Source organism: Hyperoodon ampullatus (genome assembly GCF_949752795.1).
Source record: "Hyperoodon ampullatus genome assembly, chromosome: X".
Taxonomy (NCBI): Eukaryota; Metazoa; Chordata; class Mammalia; order Artiodactyla; family Ziphiidae; genus Hyperoodon; species Hyperoodon ampullatus.
The window spans coordinates 101,955,100-101,968,419 of record NC_136913.1 but is presented as its reverse complement, the minus strand read 5'-3'; the positions used below and the strand labels follow the sequence as shown (position 1 = coordinate 101,968,419).

General features: G+C 37.1%; 1 protein-coding gene across 6 annotated transcripts in view; it reads left to right on the top strand.

The window, feature by feature from the left end:
• The window catches only part of KLHL13 (kelch like family member 13), a gene marked incomplete at both ends in the record, with an annotated part of 113,518 nt that overhangs the window by 43,576 nt on the left and 56,622 nt on the right, over window positions 1–13,320 (top strand). For 2 of the 6 annotated variants that reach the window (XM_079728224.1, XM_079728219.1), the window contains one exon: window positions 198–263. The exons of 1 other annotated variant lie outside the window; for it this stretch is intronic. In XM_079728224.1, coding sequence (XP_079584350.1) covers window positions 198–263 — 66 coding nt within the window. Of the gene's footprint in view, window positions 1–197; window positions 264–10,870; window positions 10,951–11,462; window positions 11,561–13,320 lie in introns of those variants that run through there. 3 more of the 6 variants (XM_079728221.1, XM_079728220.1, XM_079728218.1) reach the window with 2 other exon arrangements.

The following is a 13,320-nucleotide window of genomic DNA, read 5'->3' as shown; positions in this document are numbered from 1 at the left end:
CTAGTTAAGGTTTTTTTTAAAGTTAATTCACATATTTTTAAATTGTTCTGTGTAGTCTTAACTGTTCAGGATTTATAAGTATGGTTTATTAATTTATAGCTAAAATATTTGCAGAGTATGCTTTGAAATTTTTGAACTACATACAATAAAGCCACAATTAACCAGATTTTTTTTTTTTTTTTGCACTCCACTTTCAGGAGACGGAGGCAATTATCTTTAAAACAGGCCGATTTCAAGGATATATTCAAAAAATCAACTTCAGGGTATGTCTAAGGGTCTGCATTTTCTTCTACCTTTTTGTCAATGAGAATTTATTTTCATAAAAAAGACCCTGAGGTACTAGAAGCCATTCAGTCATCAAAGAAACTTTCAATAACGTCTAGGGTACTGTGTTTATTAAGACAAAAAAAGAAATTATTTCATCAAAGAAATACCACACATCATTGTATTGTGCTTTATATTTTCCAATGTGCTTTCACAAACACAAGTTCAGTTGGTTCTCATCACACTGCTGTGAGTCTGGCATATTCCCTATTTTACGGATGAGGAGGATAACACGAGAGGCTACAAGTTTGTGGCAGAGCTACAAGCAGACCACAGGTGCCCAGCTCTGTCCTCTTCGGCACCCTTCCTCATTGAAAAAGTTTAAAACAAGTCTTTAACTTCTACCCTGTATTGCACAATCAGTGTAACTCATACTACCTCTGTTTCCTAATTGCTGTACTTCACAGTTTCCCACTTTGCATGTGTCTGTTTGTCTGCCTCCAAATCTGTCCGCCAGCTGGAGACCTTGCTTTCAGACTCTCCCAGACCTGGAAGGGTCTGGAGAGTGGGAAGGCAAGATAATAGCCATGGACAGTGGGGACAGACAACGATTGGTGAGCAGCCAATGCTGATACGCTGAGGAAGGCCAGGCACTGAGACAGAAAACAGAACCTCCTTCTGACCGGGGTCATCCTGAGTGGGGGTGGGCCACCTTGACTTTTAAAGCAGGGTTTCTCCAAGTTGAGTAGACCAGGCATGAAAATCAGCTGGAGTCCTTGTTTAAAATACAGAGTACTGCTTCTCACTTCCAGACTTGTACATGTTCAGTATTCAGCCCAGATGATTCTTAGGCATGCTAAAGTTGGAGAGCTTCAAGGTACAGGACGTTTTGGATGGACCTACAGTCTGTCATTCAGAGTGAAGTAAGTCCGAAAGAGAAAAATATCGTATATTAATGCATATATATGGAATCTAAAATTTTAAAAAAAGGCTCTGAAGAACATAGGGGCAGGACAGGAATAAAGACACAGACATAGAGAATGGACTTGAGGACACGGGGAGGGTGAAGGGTAAGCTGGGACGAAGTGAGAGAGTGGCATGGATACATATACACTACCAAATGTAAAATAGAGGGAGACGCAAGAGGGAGGGGATATGACGGATGTATATATATGTATAGCTGATTCACTTTGTTATACAGCAGAAGCTAACACAACATTGTAAAGCAACTATACTCCAATAAAGATGTTAAAAAAAAAAGGTATAGGACTTTTCTCTTGGTATACATCGGAGGGTAAAGAAAAGAGCCCCTTTTCTCTTGGTAGCATCCAAGTTCCATGTCGAGGCCTGTGGGGGTGGGAGTCAGGCAGGGGTGAGGAATGACAGCTGTTGCTTGCACACCTTGCTATATCTCCGTTGGAAGCATATCACAATAGATGTTGTGCATTATGGTGACTGCGAGGTATTTTAAATAGGTTTGTGTTCGTTTTCGACTCGAGGAAGATAAAGAGCAGAAACATTGCCCCCAAAAGGTGAAAAACAAGTGACTTTTAATATTCTTAAGAGTTAACCTATCCCAGTTGTTTTCAATTTAATTTTTAATTCTTAAAAACACTAGGCTATCTAGGATTCTGGATGGTTAAGGCTTAACGGTAGCAATATATTTATGCTTACTCATGTTTCATATGTGAATACGCAGTCGGCCCGATTAGATTTTAAGGGATTTGTGGCTGGGGAACATGTGTTCTGTTGTACACTTGTAACATCTAGCAAAGTCATAACTTCTCGGTACTCACTGATGATTGAGCAAATTCAGCTCGCACGTCTTCTCTACAGGTTTTGGTCTTGGCATAGTGAGTGGATTGATTTTGGTGTTTGTGAAGTTCAAGGAGTCTATCTTACACTGTCAGGAACCACTAATATACTACAGAGGCCTCAGTGTAAACAAATGCATTTTAGTTGACAAATGCGGAAACGTGGTCCTAATTAATCAATTGGCTAATGCTTGTTCCCTGTTTAGAGTATCAGTTTAAGCTCGATCTTGCTGCTGCTTCACCCTTTTTGGAATACAAGTTATGTTGTTCTGTGCTTTACAGATCTGAATCTCAAAAACTGTTGATTCTGGAAATCCCTAAACACAAATATTTTTGTTTACTGGCTGGACAGCATCAAACCAAATGGCCAGACCCTGTAGTGGAAGACTCATAAAAATGCTCAACAGTGTCTCTGACTTAGGTCAAACTGAATAAGGAATGAATGAATAAATATATGCTAGCTAAAGATGTATTTTACTCGTGTTGTATACCTTGAGAAATAACTGATTATTGAAAACATATATTTGATTTTGAAGACATGAAGTGGTTCTGAACTACTGGTTGAAGTAGACAGACTTAGAAAGGCAGTCAGGAACCCCAAATTTAAATTGCATCTAGCTAAAACCTAGGGTCAACCTAGAAGATGAATTCTGTTTTCCTGAATTCTGTTTTTCATTCCCTCATGTCAGAATCGCATTTACTTTACTTAGTAATACAACATGAGATAAAGGAAAAGAAAGGATTTCCCCCACTGGACAACCATTGCATCCAAGTAATGAAGTTAGACATAAATCTAAAATAATGCTGTTGTTAGTTTGTAACACATGAACACTTTATACAACATGAGTTAATGATGTCTTCCATCATAGGATTTTCATAATTGCTAAATATGTTTTTGAGGCATAGCAATTTTTAATTGCACACTAGCTTCTGTAATTTAGACTTGCTACCATATATTTGGCATCTTGCAGTATAAATGTTTCTATACCTCCCTCCCAGCCTTTCTTTTAAGAAAAAAGTCTTTAGGGAGTTCCCTGGTAGCCTAGTTGTTAGGATTCTGGGCTTTCACTGCCGTGGCCCAGGTTCAACCCTGGTTGGGGAACTGAGATCCCGCAAGCCACGCGACGCGGCCAAAAAAAAAAAAGAAAAAAAAATCTTTAGAACTTAAGATTACCCATGAGAAGAACTCTAAATTAGAAAATGAGAAGGTTCTCAAAATACTCATGAAAATAGAGGTATTGAACTGTTTGCTAAGTCTCTTTAATACCACCATAGTAGGCAGATATCGTAACTCTAAATTATACCTTTAAGAAAACTATTGGTCCCCATGTTATGGCAGTGGGTCACAAGGTTCAAGTTTGAAGTTGAGCCTTTTTTGGACTTTAAGATATTCTCATTCATTATATAGCTAAAACCCTTTATTTTTAAACAATAATAGTTTACATAGATCTATGTATAGGAAATTTGAAGTTTTAATGATTAGGCCTGGGAAATGGTAAAAACAAAATTAAAGCAATTGCATATAAAGGGCCTTTTTCATGGAAAATTTAAGTAGTGTGGTATAATCTCAGTGAGTCATTAGGATTAGCTTTTCACGAAAATGTTTGCTTCTGGTTAGCAAAATATTATTGTGATTACCCTAAGTATTTGTAACCAAGATTTACAAATACTCAGGGAGAAGAGGTGGAACAACTTAGGTAATCGCCTAGATCTCATTTTTGCCTTTAACATTTATGGTGCACATGTGAATGTTATAATAACTCTTTAGATAAAAGGATATAAATATGATTTTTTCAAGATAGTAGTATTATTTCATTAATCTTAATTGGGATATTGAGGAAAATGTCTTATTCTAAAGGTCTTTCAGCAACTCAGATTTTTGTAAAAAATATAGGTATTACTGAAAGAATGTATAACATAGGAAATGTTGACTTTCTTTAACTGGCATGCTTTTGAGACTTAGGTATGTGATGTGCTTATTATTTTTAAAAGTTTTTCACCCATTATAGATAAACATTATTAGAAATTATTTACTCTTATCAACATAGTTCATAATTTACAAAAATTAAGATTGTAATATTGCTTATTACTTTGTCTTCATGCACAGTTTGTAGTGTTGCTTCTATAGTTGATGCCACAAAGTAGTGAAACTATTTGAAAAGCTTTATATGCATATAATTTTTAGTCAGTAGAGCCATATTCTTAACTTTTCTTTCAGTAACACTGCGCATTTTAAATAGATTTTTATTTTCATAAGTTTGCAGGCTTAATGTACAAACACATCAGAAACTCTAACAATAGTTTGGCTATTTTATTTACCAAATGTAATTTAAGGAGATACTTAGGAAGTTGTTGAGAGACAACTAAACAGATAAATTATTATTATTTGAGGTGAGAGCAGAGATTTTTCCTTAGAGCAATCCATCATCACTATTAGTGACGCCTTTATTTTATTTAAGAAAGTATGTATTCTGGGTGATTTTCTTCAACATATGCTTATTTTTAACAAGACTGTGTATGTTTATTTTTTTTTCATTTTAAGGACTTTATAGATATTCCTTTTACTTTGAACTCTGCTTTTAGTCATAGCAGAATCAATAACAGCATTTTTTAAACTTTTCAGGATATATCCTGGCTTCAGTACACAGTTCTTTTTTAACCACTACTCTGCTTATAAAAATCTTGCTTTCAATCTACTCAACAAATACTTAATTGAGTGCTTTCCCGTGTGCCAGGAATAGTGATCAATTAGGAAGATAAAGATTCAGGGATTCCTTCTTGAAGGAGGAGCACGAGTTTGGGGAAGGCATCTCAGGCAGACAAAGTAGCAAAGCTGGAGCACGGGGGGTGTCCTAACAGCAGGCCTCTTATTGGAGCACTAGATACATTATCCCTATTTGATGATCATAAACTGTCTCTGTAAATGGCTTTTTTCAACAACTTAGAAATGGTAATGCAAAATCAGGTACATAGATAGTATGTATGTAAAAATCATTGATTTCCACCATTACCCCTCCCAATACACCCAAACACTTTGATTTGGGGTTTAAGGCTTTTTTTTTTTTTTTTCCAGTGCACGGGCCTCTCACTGCTGTGGCCTCTCCCATTGCGGAGCACAGGCTCCGGACGCGCAGGCTCAGTGGCCATGGCTCACGGGCCCCGCCGCTCTGCGGCATGTGGGATCTTCCCGGACCGGGGCACGAACCCGTGTCCCCTGCATCGGCAGGTGGACTCTCAACCACTGCGCCACCAGGGAAGCCCCAAGGCATTTTTTAATACACGGGAATACTTAAGAATTAATTTAGGTTATGCATGTCAAAGATGTATGAAGACTTACTTGGGCATATGGATTTGGGAATCATGTGAATGAAGAACTCAAGGGTAGCCCCCCCCCACCAAAAAAAAGCCATAAAGAATATAGATACTGTAGAAAACAAAAGGAAAAAGGAAGGGCAAGGACTTCTGAATTTCCCATTCAGTGCAAATCCTTTTTTCAGTGTAGTGAGATTAAGGGTAGTCAGAATCTGTGGGTCATTGGGTCCCCAACAGCTGGATCTCTCTTGTTGCCTGCTCAGTCCTTTCTACACCAACTCCCATCTTAGCTTCATAACCTCATTCATCTGACCCCGGGTTATAAAAGGTGCTACATAAACATCAGGAACCACTACCATTCTGGCTTTGCATTCTCCCTCCAGCGAGTCCATTACCTTCCTCACCCTTACTTTTTTTCTCCTTTGTTCCCCTTACCTTATCAGCTTACTAGCTCTCTTATTGCTGTTCTATACCTGACTCCCCCAAAACAAACAAAGAAACAAACAAACGTTTAGCACCCATATTTTCCTTTGGAAATGTTAAAGATCAGAAGAGTATTTCCCTTCACATTACTTATGCCATCATGGCCTGAGGAATTCTCTGTGCATACACACACACATGTGCGTATGCACCTGCACAAGTGTGTTTTTCTACTTGTTTGTATTGTGAAGGAGTTAGGTCCTACAGTAATCCAAGGCATAGTCATGGTTACAATAATCTATGTAAATTCTTTGTGGGACCGTAAGAGTCCACACAGTTCCGTTAAGGAAATTGATTTGTGAGAAGGTGCTTATAAAAGATGAAATAATGACTTTCCAAAGCAGCTGTCTTTGAGAAATGTCTAGGATTTTCCATTTTGATCTTAGCAAGGCTACATATCAGAGTACCTAGTAAGAAATTTTTAATGTATTTGATATTCAATTTCCTAAAACAAATAAAAAGGAGACACACACACACACACCTAAGTATATATAGCCATTCGCATGAACAGTTCTATTTCCTGTAATGAGGAGCCCTGAATGTATTAAGAATTGTGCTCTGTTGTCTAGAAGTTAACTTTTTGTATGCTTTAAAGGGTTTAACAGTCTTACTTGGTTGCCATCCAAGTACTTTTACTGATTGGTAGAATATAAACAAAGCACACGATTTGGCATGATCCACAGTCTTGTCTGAGCAACAGGAATAACATGGATCTCCCAGATTAGTCTGAAGGGACATTGTCAGGACTCCAGAAGATTACACAGTGCCTGCTCATACAAACGATGGTTAATGCTATTATTCTTCAGTTGTACTTACCACGGGATTAAGCAAAACTTGCAAGAAAAAGGTAGGTTAGCTCATAGGGAATATTGGGAAAATATGGAGAAAGAGGTCAGATATGTGACATATTAGTCAATTCATTTCATGAGTTGGTGGTACTGGAGACAAACTGTAGCAGTCAGTAAGCAAATTAAACTTTCATATAAAGTTATTTAGAAACATTTACATTGAGAAAAAAATTAGACTCTTGACTGTATATTTCACTTTTCTCTCATACTATGACTGGCTTGATTTTTACTCACCGTTTTCCCCCTGATCATTCTTAAACACCTTCTGGAATTAAGATTTTGGAAATGGTCTTTCTACACACGTTTGTATTTTTGGTGTTTCTTTCCCATGTCTGTCTTTGAGTATACATATAATTGGAGGAATAAATAACTCTTTGTAGTTCTTGTTTCTTTTGAATACATTGAGACATTTGTAGAATGTGGTTCACTTCATATGGAAACAAACATCTTCTGGAACCGTCTCATTGAGAAGAAAGGACAGTAGGGATTCTAGAGCAGGAGTCCCAGACTAGGAGATGGAATTTGGTTTCTAGTTCCAGTTCTGCTACTAGCTAGTAGTGTGACAAGTTAACTTCTCTGGGCTTCAGTTTTTTCATATATACAGTGAGGGTACTGAGCAAGATGATTTGTAAAAGTTCTACAAATCTTCTCTTTCTACTTTGGGAACCAGGGAATTCTGTGTTATAAGATTTGGCCAAGAATGACTCCTTTCGTGGCCTTGGCCAAGTCCCAACATTGTTCTTTATTACATCTCTGAAATACGCATGCACAGGTATTTTTAAGTGATTAATGTTCATACAATGTTTTGAAGAGCTTACGTGCATGTTGTCTTTCTATCCCATTTTATGCAGTTGTCCATAATAGAAACCAAGTGTTCTGTAAATGAAATCAGTGTTTCCTGTGATGTGAACGAGGGCTTTTGACATTTCCCAGTCTAAATAATTTTTTTAATTAATTAATTAATTAACTTGTTTATTTTTGGCTGTGTTGGGTCTTCATTGCTGCACGCGGGCTTTCTCTAGTTGCGGCGAGCAGGGGCCACTACTCTTGGTTGCAGTGCGCAGGCTTCTCATTGAGGCGGCTTCACTTGTTGCGGAGCATGGGCTCTAGGCGCGCAGGCTTCAGTAGTTGCAGCACTTGGGCTCAGTAGTTGTGGCTCGTGAGCTCTAGAGCGCAGGCTCAGTAGTTGTGGTGCATGGGCTTAGTTGCTCTGTGACATGTGGGATCTTCCCGGACCAGGGATCGAACCCGTGTCCCCTGCATTGGCAGGTGGATTCTTAACCACTGCGTCACCAGGGAGGTTCCCCCCAGTCTAAATATTAAAGTAGTGGGATCACCGAGCTTGCATAAAATTATATTTAAAATATATATTTAATCATTTTCTTCCTTTCACTCTGTAGGTGAAAACATTTTTAGTTCTGGAATGTAATGGTAATTACACTCCGTAGTTGCTACTAGAGTCGCCATCAGGGTAGTAAAATCTGATTAACTTGGACTCTGCTAATTTGTAATTGGGGTGATTTTACCTGGCTGAAGTTTATTTCTAAACGACGTATGAGGAATGGTGTTGTTAAGCAATTTAATAGTGTAAAGTATATTTCATGGACTATATTTCTAGTTAAGGGAATTATTTTTAAAGCCTTTGGCGTATTGGTTGTTTGCTCATGAGAGAGAATTACAAATGACTTCTAGCAATTTATTAAATCAAAAGAAATGAATATAAATAAATGCTCATCATCAGATATAATGCTTTTAGGGTTTTGGGGTCTTTAAGAGTGTTTAGGATGGGTGGAAGAAAGCAGTCTTTCTTTTCACTTTGAACAAATATTACAACCGTTGGAGTGCTACAAAAACAGGTTCTGAACATTAAGTCTAAGAGATGATTTGGTGGTATTGGTTGATTTCTTTGGAGCCGAATGAGATTAGACCAAGAATATGTTGGTTTTTTGAATCAGTTGATTGTTCGTAGTAGAATAATAACTTGAGAACCTTTGCAATAAAGTGATCTTCGCCTGTTTTGGGAGGTTACCCTCTTGGAAATTTGGAAAACTCTACATTCACCCTATTTCCCCCTCATAAATATTGAGTAGTCTTCACAGATGAAGACTCAAAACACTTAACTACCTTGGTTTTACATAGGTTTGGGGGGTCTTTGTTCTCAGAAGGAGAAGTTACATTTGCAATTACTACTTTGTAATATTTTCATAAGCTGGAAAGTGATTGAAGTTCCTCTCTAAAATCTAAAATTGCTCCATATAGCTAATTTGTAGCTGTTTTATGTTTTATATTTTTAAATGTTTGAGAATGCTTCAGGGCTTTGGAATGAGACATTCCAAACTTGCTTGATGAGTATGTGTGTGTGTGTGTGTGTGTATTGTGTGTGTTTTCCTTCTTGGGGTTTCCAACAAGTTACCACTGCCAATTGTACATAGGACCTTTTTGCTCCTTAACTATTAAGATTATTATACAAATCCTCCTAATGTAAAATATTGACTACAGTTTATTTGTATTAGTGGCACTTTTTAAAAACTTTTAAAATGTATTTTGGCCACTAAGATATTGATAAATATTCCTTTCTCTGATTCCTTTGAAGATTTCTGTGAGACAGTTTTTGGCGGGGGTACTGAAAAGAGTTGGAAATATCATTTAACCCTTTAAGTTGCTTGACTGAGTTTTTGTGCAGTGTTTTTGTGTTTGATAGATTGAATAAAAATTATTTGTGAAGTAGTGATGGCTGAGACCTATTTAGTATTTAATAAAGTTTATGCATTACTGGTCAATGTTTCAAAATAAGCTTTCTCTCCTTAGGTATGTATGCGTGAATGTATATACTGCGTGTACATATATGTTGGATTTCATAGGAAAATACATTGTTGAATATTGATGTGTTCTTGAAGGCACTTGTGATTACCTTAGGTGATTTCACGCTGTATTCTGGTATATGAAATTATGTATTTTGCAATTTTTGAAAGCAGTGTCTTTCTTACAGAAATAATTACCTGTGCTTTTTGAATACAAATGAGAAAGGCTCTTAGGGACTAAATCTCAATCTTTCAAAAACTGGGAATCGTTTGGAAAGAGCATTTGAAAGCCAGCTACTTAAGTTGGAAGCACAAGCTTATTGTTTGAATATAAACTTGAAAGTAAATATGAGCTTTTCATCACTGTGATGAGTTTTTTAAAAGGTAGCGGCTTTCATGTCAATGGCGGTCCTCCTTTATTAAGCTTGCATTTGATGAAGATGGGTAATTCGGTTTTTAGGTAGAAGGTGGAAGGACGCATTGAGGGTAGATATTTAGTGATGGCGACTTGCCTACATCAGAAATAAAATTCTTCAACCTGAAAATAAAGAGTTCAGCATAATACCGGTTTATCCTATTTTCACTTCTTTGAATTGTGTAGAAAGTGTGTGAGTTTGGTGCTTTAAACAGAAACTTGAAACACCCAGTCGCGTTCTGGGCATTTACAGCGCTATTTTCTGGCAGTATTTTAAAACAATACAGATGAAGCCTCTATTTGCCGTCACTTTCATGAAATACGTCAACCTGCCTTTGACGGCAGCTTGAATTTTTGATCCTCCTTGTCAAGTCACTAACCCCTAGAGGTTACCGGACCCGCCGCTGAGCTCTGGAATGGTCCCTGCTGGACACCTGCTTGGTGTCTCTCCTCTAGGCAATTTGTGAGCTGTTTGGGGGCGGGGGAGGCGTGAAGGAGGGTGAAGGGGAGGGAAAGGGGGAGAGAAGAAGGGGAGGGCAGCACTGAATTAGATTGTTGATAGCGTCTCTCCGAGGACTGCTATTAAGAGCACGCTATTCTGTACTTCTCTGCTGCAGAAGACAGAGTGATATTCGTGTTAGCACACAGCATGTTGTAAATGTATGAGATTTTTGCTCATCCTGGCTTGGAAATAAGAATAGGGAAAAGAGAGCAACTTGAATCAGAAGCTACTAGAAGAGCGTGCAGAGTTCTGCAGCAGTTTATATTTGTTCTTACATTTTGCCTTCTTCTAACTGGAAAACAGAGAGACTGGCATTTTTTTTAAACGGGCTCTTCCCATAATGGCATTCTTGTATTGTGTGGCCAGAGCTTGCACAGGAGGAAAGCAGGCTGCCGAATTTAGTCACTGATCTCTATTAGCTGTGACCTAAGGCTATGCTGAGGTTTATATCCCATTTGTATTGTTGCAGCTCAAAAGAAGAATGTTCAGAGGATGACAAGTGTATTCTGAGTAGGTATGTTGTTTCATTTTCATATGAAACCCGTCTATTTTTTTTTCCTGCTACTATTGGTCAGAAATCAGGTTAATAGGTGCAGAATAGAGTGCAGTGCTGCAGTATCCCTGTTAAGGTAGAACAATGGTAATGCAAGCTTAAAATAATACCAAAAAAAAAAAAACACCCCAAACCCTAGCCGCTTTTATCAAATAAAGCTGCATTGTGTGGTATGCACAGTGCAGTCTTTTCAAAAAAATATACTGCAGTCAACGCTTTCCTAACGAGGTGGCACTATTGTTGAGTTCGAACGATAGAATCATCATTTGCTTTAGGGGACAGGAGGATTTAAAGGAGGTACCTTGCAGCCCTATTTTACAGATTGGAAGCATCGGTTTAAGGGCACTGGCAGAATCGTTTGCTTGTTCTCCGCGGCAGCCACTGCTGTGTCAGTACAGTGTGGAATGGAAGTCCTAGTTGGTAGTCTGTTATGGAAACGCTGTTTACTGTTATTGTAGTACCGTGGTGACAACATGCCATTGAAATGGAAAACGAGCTCTCCTGCTATCTGGAAATTCCCAGTTCCTGTGCTTAAAACATCCAGGTCAACTCCACTTTCTCCAGCATACATGTAAGTGAGAGAAAATAGGATATTAAAGTGGGATTTCATTCATGAATCAACCTTGTGGCAAAAGGGGGTAAAAAATCCCAAACAGCAACATCCAAAACCCCACAAGATTAAAAACCTCAAGCTTGCTTACATTTAAGTATATTGGCATGCCCACATTTTACCATTGTTTTGTTTTTCTAGGAGTTTATGTTTCTTTTCATTTAAAGTGCCTAATGGTAATGTAATTACTAAGATGAAAGTCTAAAGGTATATCTAAGGAATTGCATAAGGATAAACTTTTACATTGGTTGGATGTTTTGAATTTTTGTGTATCTGAAATACTTAAGATGACTTCTTTTGTGTAATGGCACAAAAACTGCTGATGATTGATGTTGATGTGTTAAATATGGAAATGCTTTCTATAATTTGTTGATGAATTTGAAACATTCAGAGTTAACACATTGATCAGAAAATGAGTCTTTTAATCAGGACTTTTATACTTGAGTTGTGTATGAACATTAATAAGTTTGATATTATATCTTTCTCAGTTTTATAATTTGAGTTCTGAAGTATAAATTTGAATTTGTGCAAATTATAGTTCTATGAGTAGTTATTTATATACATGGAGTTGAAAAGTGTATTATACAAATATCTATTTTTGAAATTTATTTTAAGTAAATATGTACTGAAATATATTGGGACATCTTTCTAGAATTTTTGAAAATCTTATTTTTTAAATTTGCAAAGTGTTGCTTTAAAAACAAAATCTGGGAGATATAATAAAATATTCTTTTAAAGTATTGTCTGTGATCTTTTTTTAGTAGAGGAAGGAGTGAGGGAAAGCTGGACTTTTTTTTATTAAATAATTGTACGAGAAAAGCTTTTGAGTGAAAGTCTGTCTTAACTGTAAGTGCTCCCTTTAAAATATTTTTCAGTAGGACAGATGTGGAAAATTCTTCCCACTTTAGGTTCATTGTGTGTTTAGAAATCTGGTGAGTTGCCATTTTATTACTTAGTTTTTGTTTTATATGAGGTTCAGATGCACAGTGGTATCTATCTGGTTCTTTGAAAGGCTTTCAGCTGCTGAGGAAGTGTGCTTGTGCTCTCAGTCCAAAAGAAGCAATTCCCGGGAAAGCGAGGAAAAATGAGGACATTTCAGAGTTGAATCCTGTCATCATTTCATTTTCAGATTATTTTTTCTATTCCTTCTTAGAGATGCTTCGGGTTATTTTATCTGGGTGTTAAACTCTGTTTCCTATAAAGTTAAAAATTTAAGTTATATTTGTAAAAGAAAAAAGAAAAAAATCAGCTCTGTTTGTTTCTCAAAAGCTGCATTTGTCAAAAGTGCAAATTAATGGAGGTGACAAGTTAATGGAGCTCCTTCAAATAATTCGAGAAAATGAGATGTGCCTGTTGACTTTATATAGCTTAGCTGGTGAGAAATGACCAAAGATTTACCAAAAGCAACTTCATCATCAAAACAAAACATACACACCCCAAACTAAAACCAATAGGTTACAATTAATAATGGTTACTAATGATTCTAGTATTCCTACTGCATTTTACTGTCCAAAAGATCCAATTTGTAGCCCCTGTTGCAGCTGATTTGCTACTTTTTAGAGATGATTAAAAATACTTACATTTTTTTAATCCATACTAGCCACAAGCTCAGATACAGCTTAATACAACATCTTTAATGAACCACTTTCTTTCTTTTAAGTCCTTACCTCTTTGACCTGGTGATATGAGTGGATTGATTTAGATGAGAGAAGCCAGAAAAT